The sequence below is a fragment of the Arachis stenosperma genome, chromosome 3, assembly GCF_014773155.1.
Source record: "Arachis stenosperma cultivar V10309 chromosome 3, arast.V10309.gnm1.PFL2, whole genome shotgun sequence".
Lineage (NCBI taxonomy): Eukaryota > Viridiplantae > Streptophyta > Magnoliopsida > Fabales > Fabaceae > Arachis > Arachis stenosperma.
The window spans coordinates 165,863,174-165,870,128 of NC_080379.1; the positions used below are offsets into that span (position 1 = coordinate 165,863,174).

At 34.2% G+C, this 6,955-nt stretch overlaps 1 protein-coding gene across 3 annotated transcripts; it reads left to right on the top strand.

Moving 5' to 3' along the window:
• Window positions 1-1,429: 1,429 nt before the first annotated feature.
• On the top strand, window positions 1,430-5,743 carry LOC130969786 (ultraviolet-B receptor UVR8-like). Of its 3 annotated transcripts, none has more exons than XM_057895673.1 (7): window positions 1,430-1,656; window positions 2,418-2,486; window positions 2,593-2,878; window positions 2,956-3,305; window positions 3,402-3,803; window positions 4,116-4,500; window positions 4,911-5,743. In XM_057895673.1, the coding sequence occupies exons 3-7, from the start codon at window positions 2,651-2,653 to the stop codon at window positions 5,151-5,153; spliced, it is 1,608 nt and encodes a 535-aa protein (XP_057751656.1). In that variant the 5' UTR covers window positions 1,430-1,656; window positions 2,418-2,486; window positions 2,593-2,650; the 3' UTR covers window positions 5,154-5,743. The 3 variants fall into 3 exon arrangements, with proteins under 3 accessions (XP_057751656.1, XP_057751655.1, XP_057751657.1); XM_057895672.1 differs by having other exon boundaries at window positions 2,418-2,457; window positions 4,911-5,742; XM_057895674.1 differs by lacking the exon at window positions 2,418-2,486 and having other exon boundaries at window positions 1,451-1,656.
• Window positions 5,744-6,955: the final 1,212 nt, after the last annotated feature.

Below are 6,955 nucleotides of genomic sequence, written 5' to 3' on the forward strand. Positions count from 1 at the left end.
CGAAAAAGTCGTGCTCCGTCAAAGTCCGCTCAAATATGGGACGGACTGATCTATCCTTTGGTATTGGTTTGACTTGCTACTTCGTACTGTCAAAGAGTATACTGATAGGTTGGTGAGGTAATCTTTTTTTAAAGAAAAAAACTAAAATAATATCATTCTAGATCTCAAACACATTTAAATTGCAATATTAACCATAATAATTTAATAAGTCTCAAACATAACAACAATAAAATTTAAACACATAATTCACACATAAATTTATATCAAACAATCAAACTACACTTAAACTAAATACACAATATAATCCATATAAATCAAAACATAAATCAATTGTCAACTTCAAAATCAATAAAATTTGAATTTACTTCAAAAATTGAAATACCACCTCTTCTAACACTTTGATAAATCACATCTTCACCTTCATCTACAATTAGATGAATACCTAAATATATATAGTAATCAAACAGAATCAGTAATCAATAATTAAACAAAATCTTCAAGCATCAATATATCTTCCACAAACAAAAAATAAAAGAAAAAAAATAAATAAATAGCTTACCAGTTATTAGAGGAAGAATTTGCCGTTGCTGAGAGAGCCAAAGACGAGCTATGAAAGGGGAGGGACGAGCGCGTCACCGCGAATATGAGGAAGACAAAGGTGATGCAGTCGCAGAGAGAGTCAGGGACGAGAGATATAGCTATGAGAGAAGAGAGACGAACGCGCCACCGCGGATGTGAAGGATACAGAGACGTGATGCAGTTGCAGAGAGGGTCGGGGATGAAAGGGAAAGTTGTGAGAGAGGGAGACACCTTCACCGGTGCGACTGTGTGAGAGAAGCACCGATGCTGCCACTAGTACTCTGAGAATGCGAGAGAGCTTGAGAGACGAGAGTGAAGAAGGAGTTCAGGGTTAGAAAAGACCGGAAGAGGAAGTTCAGAATTAGAGAGACTCTATTTGTACAAAATCCTACTCTATTAGTAGTGATTTTTGACATTTTGTATTGATATTATGTTTAAAATTACTAAAATAACCAAAAAAATGATTGTTCTTTATCTTCGCACACAATTTTGACGGTGCAGTTTTGACAAATTTTTAAAGATTGGTGAATTTAAAATTTCGTCCAGCTCATTTTTTTGTTTTTGCTGATTTAATCCATTTGGTTCAGTCTGTTTTATCACTTATAATTCTTAGACTTTTTTTAAAATTAGAAGTGAAACTCAAATTCAAAACCCTAGATTAATAAATAAAAAAATTGTATTATATTTATATCATTCGCACTATATTATTTTTATTTTTTAAATGTGAAATTTATCTTCAGATAAATTCTAGAATCTATTAAAAAAATACAGAAAAATATTTTTCTTTAAAATATAGAGTACATACTACACATACACAGATAAGGAGAGAGGGCCACCGTCTTCTATTTGATGAGAATGAAAGAAAATTATTGAGTATTGATCCATCCACTGACTCATTAAACTACTAAAAGTCTAAACACAACAAAAATTCCACCTCTCTCTCTCTCTCTTCCCCTCTATTCCAATTTCATCTAAATTCCCACTTCCCTTTTGCTTTGTTTCATCTAAATTATGCAACTTTTTATGCAAATTCTCCACCGATGAGGACTCACTTCCAGAAATCCTTCTTCATCATACGTAATCATCTTTCCATGTTTCTCTGCTTTGATCTATGACGATCATAAATGCCATTCACATAAAAAAAAAAAAAAACTCGTTTTTAAACGTATGGTTTCTGTTCTGCTTGCCTTCTATTCTTTGTTTTCTGCTTTGCCCCATTTTTTTAATGGTAGCGTATTCAACAAGTGTCCTTGTTCTTTTGAGGTGACTATTGTTTCCCTGATCTGGAAAGTCAAAAAATGAAATAAAGGAGCGATTTTTGGTTTCTGGTCTTCTGGGTTTTGAGTCATGTTGGAAGATTGTACATATGTGTTTTTTTTTCGTTAATTCTTTTTGATTGGGATGATCGAGCTTTGTTGAGCTACGATGAGTCCATATGAACGGAGATTTCAGCTTTGATCAGAGAATTCTTTTCTTTTCTGGTGTTTGTTTTGGCTGAGCTGTAGAACATTTCCATCATTTTGGAACAGTATACTTCTCAAAGTTTCCTCCTTTGGACTCCTCACCCTATATTTTACCCTTAATCTTTTTCATCCGGATCATCACCCTTAATCAAGCGTTTTGTAGAACGATCGGTCCTGAATTTTGGGTTTGGTATTTGTGAAAGCCAGTGTTTTGTCCTTTTGACTGTAATCGGTCACGTCATTCTGTAGGTGTAAATGCATGCCTTATGATGCTTTTGATTTGCAATGCCATAGTTAATTATGTAATTCAGCCATATTATTTTCAACTGTGTGTCACATATTGAGTTCTTATGAGCAATTTATTTTTCTTTATAGGTTTGAGACCTGAGATTTGCTAGTCAATTGTATCATTGAGGTACATGCATTTGCAAGTTACAACATTATGTATAATTTCTTCACTCTTTCAGATGCTTTGATTAGAGAAACATAGTAATTATTTTAATGTAGTAATGTAAGTAATGTATTTGAACATTTTTTTTGTAATTACCAGAAGTGTTAGGCATTTTATTTCGCGAAGTTCGGGCACTGCATAAGGTTTGGCAGTGCCCATGGATGCTACTACAAGTGGAACCCCAACTATCCAATACCATAACATCAATGACCAGCAAATCACTGCCATTGTTGTTGCCACACCATTACCAATATTTCAAAGGCAGCAACGTCATTGCTTCGGGGGCTCCTGTCCTGGAGAGTTTCCCTTGTCTGCTAATCCCTCAATTGTCCTTCATGTCCTCACAACATGTAATTTGGATCCTCAGGACCTTGCTAAATTGGAGGCAAGCAATGTACTTTTTTGCATTTCCGCTCTCAAGTTTATGCTTGAATGCTACTGATGCTAACAGATTTTTTGCAGGCAACATGCTCATTCTTCAGGAAGCCAGCAAACTTTGCCCCGGATTTCGAATTGTCCTTGTCTGAGCTAGCTGCATTGGACATGTGCCAGAAGAGAGTGATCTTTAAGCCAATGTCAATAGAGCAGAGGCAGTATTTGAAGCAGAGATGTGGGGGTTCTTGGAAATTGGTGCTGAGGTTTTTGATAGCTGGAGAAACATGTTGCAGGAGGGAGAAATCACAGGCAATAGCAGGTCCTGGTCACAGCGTTGCTGTGAACTCAAAAGGGATTGTTTATTCATTTGGGTCCAATGGTTCAGGACAACTTGGGAATGGCACCACTGAAGACATGTGGCAACCTCAACCGATCAGGTTGGAACAGTTGAAGATTCCACAGTTCTTATTGCTTATCATGTAGTTGTAATCAAATATGGAAAGTGAACTAATAGAAACACCATTACATTGCAGAGCTCTGCAAGGCATTCGAATTATACAAGCTGCGGCTGGGGCTGGGAGGACAATGTTGATCGGTGATGCTGGCCAGGTTTATGCATTTGGCAAAGATTCATTCGGTGAAGCTGAGTTTGGGACTCAAGGATCTAAGATGGTTACAACTCCACAGTTAGTCGAGTCTTTGAAAAGTATATTTGTTGTTCAAGCTGCTATTGGAAACTTCTTCACAGCTGTATTGTCAAGAGAAGGCAGGGTGTATACGTTTTCTTGGGGTAATGATGGCAAACTCTGTCACCATACTGATCCAAGTGATGTAGAACCTCATCCTTTATTAGGCGCTCTTGAACATATACCAGTTGTCCAAATCGCTGCCGGATACTGCTACCTACTTTGTCTGGCATGTCAGCCCAGTGGAATGTGAGCTCCGACTGTATCCCTTTTAAGTAATATACATATTAGGCAGTCTTTAATCCTCCACATTTTTTCAGGATAATTTATTAGTATTCTGACTTATTCGTTGATTGGCAACTCTTATATCTCACATTCTGTTATTCTAGCTGGCTATGTACTTGCATTAAAAGTCAATTACTTCGTTCTTGGACAGGTGTTCAAGCATTTTCAACCTTTTTTCTCTTTAGTAAACTAGAATGTGCAGGTCATTTTCATTCTTATTGTAATGAGTATTTGGATTTTTATTGATTATGCAATCGTTCTTTGAAAATTTGACAGGTCAGTGTACTCTGTTGGGTGTGGCTTGGGTGGGAAGCTTGGACATGGCTCAAGAACTGATGAGAAGTATCCTCGTTTGATCGAACAGTTCCAGAAGTTACACCTTCAGCCGGTGGCGGTTGCTGCTGGTGCTTGGCATGCTGCTGTGGTGGGGCAGGATGGCCGAGTTTGCACATGGGGGTGGGGCCGTTATGGTTGCTTAGGTCATGGAAACGAAGAATGTGAATCAACACCTAAGGTGGTGGAAGCATTGAGCAATGTCAAGGCAGTCCATGTTGCTACAGGAGATTACGCAACCTTTGTCGTGTGTGATAACGGTGATGTCTATTCATTTGGTTGTGGGGAATCTTCTAGTCTCGGCCATAACCCTGGAAATGATGATCAGGTCTGCTTTGCTTCTAGTCTTTTTCCCTTGCTTGATTTTGCAAGTTGTATGCTTGGTTGTTTCAAACGAAGTGTGTGTTGCACCACCTCTTCTTGATTTCTGTGATATTTTTGTACCTTGATGACATCATGAACTGGTTAGTGCTCTCCCATAATTGGGACTTACTTAAGGAACAAAGGACTTGCTAGCACTATGATCTGAGTATTCTTGGATTCATGTATGAAGTCTGCAATGAAAGTGAACAAAATTTTATTGCAAATTCCCTCAAAGAGGCCAGAGCCAAGGAAAAAGTAGCACAAGCCTATATATGAGATGTTTGTGGTGTATTCAATTAATATTTATTAAATCTTTCTAATGGCTTAATTAATTCTAAGGAAGCTAATCAACCATGGCATGTTTCTTGCTTGCAGGGCAACAGGCAAGGGAACGTGTCGAGTCCAGAGCTTGTGGCTTCCCTGAAAGAGGTCAACGAACGGGTGGTACACATTAGCATGACGAATTCCATATACTGGAATGCTCATACATTTGCGCTAACAGAATCAGGAAAGCTGTATGCTTTTGGGGCTGGAGACAAAGGACAGCTCGGAGCTGAGCTTGTTGGCGACGAAACTGAAAGAGGAAAACCGGAACGGGTTGATATCGATCTTGGTTAACTTGCGCCCGCAGGGGCACGCTCCATTGTTCCACAATTGATTTGCACCATGCTGTCCTTTATTTAAGAATCGCCATGCATGGCATTTAGGTGTTTAAATGCCTTTGTTTATTGTGTAAATAGAATGAAAGTATGCAGTTTAAAGGTCTAACTTAGGTAAACATATACACTCTTTTTTATGTTGTTGATATGAAGTCTTAGGGATTCAGTTTCAACAAGGTGCTCATATATTGGGATTTGAATCCTCTAAAGTTTGAATTTCATTTTAGAGAGTAAAGTGTGATCTTTTATCTTTAAATAATTTTTCTTTTATATTTATTTTTGGTCTAACTTATGAAATCAATAGTGAGAGATCACACTTTACTCTCTAAAGTAAAATTTAAACTTTAAAATATCTAAATCCCATAGTTTGATCTTCACTCTATGATTGGTTTTTCTAGATGATGTATGCTTAGAGAAATTGTCATGATTCTCATGCTTTCGCCGATCCCGTGCTTCTCCCAGTCATCGAGAAGACTATGTTGTCGGCTCCATAGCTCTAGTTAATTCTTTATATATATATATTAAATAAACAAACAAAAGCATACATAAAAGTGTTTGGAGTGAATAAAAATAAACGCCAAATTTGTAAATATCAAAGAATTAGTAATAAGTAGTATAATGAATTAGTCGAATATTGAAGAAAACAAAGAGAAGTAAAGAGCACAGAGAATAGAGAGTAGAGACAAAAATTAGCATTTTTGTATTTTATTTAATAATAATTGAATATAAAATAGAATAAATAATAAAAAAAGTTTACTTTATCTTTTTTTTTCATTCAAAATTTAAAAAGAAAAACAAAATAATAAAAAAATATAATTATGAAAAATTGATAACGATAACAAAAAAATATAAGTTATGTTTTCGTTCAATGTCTTTGTGTTTTAAAATACACTAATTTAGTATCGTAGGATATGATATCTCTATCTATGTCTTGTATGAAAAATATGATTTTATAAATAAATACAGCCTAAATTCAAAAAGAAAAATAAATGATAAAATATATAATTATGAAAAATTGATGACAATAATAAAAAAAATATAAATTGTATTTCTGTTTAATGTTTCTGTATTTTAAAATACTCTAATTTAATATTACAAAATATAATATCTCTCTATCTATGTCTCATTTAAAAAATACGATTTTATAAACAAATGCAACCTAAATTAAGAAACTCATTAATTTAATGTCTTCTCATTTTATATTCTATTATTTGATTTTTAGCCGAAGTTAATCCGGTGCTTCAAATTATTAAAACAAGTCTTTGACGTAGATTAAATTTAAAAAGTGTGGATTAAAATTAACTTTACTTCCATACATGAAACCAAAGCAGTTCAATATTTGTTGCTCTTTAGTTTTTTTCTTTTTCTCTTTTAAGGAAGAAGGTCAACACAAATATGTGGATTATAGTTCAAACAAAAAAAAAAAAAATAGGTTTACTTATTTTGTTAGTTTTTATAATTTTATTAAATTTTTAATTAGGTCCTTATACTTTTTTTTTTTAATTTGATCCTTAAACAGCTTTTAGTTTAGGTCTTTTTTATGTTAAAAATATTAAAATTAATAAAATATTTTTTTCAAAAAATATATGATCAAATATCTAATTAGATTTTTAATTATTAATACTTTTAATTTACAAATAAACATTCAGTTAACTCTAATATTTTTTATAATAAAAAATACTTAACTAAAAATATGAACCTAACTAAAAAAATATATAAAAACTTAATTATAAATTTAGTGGAACTATAGAACTAACAAAG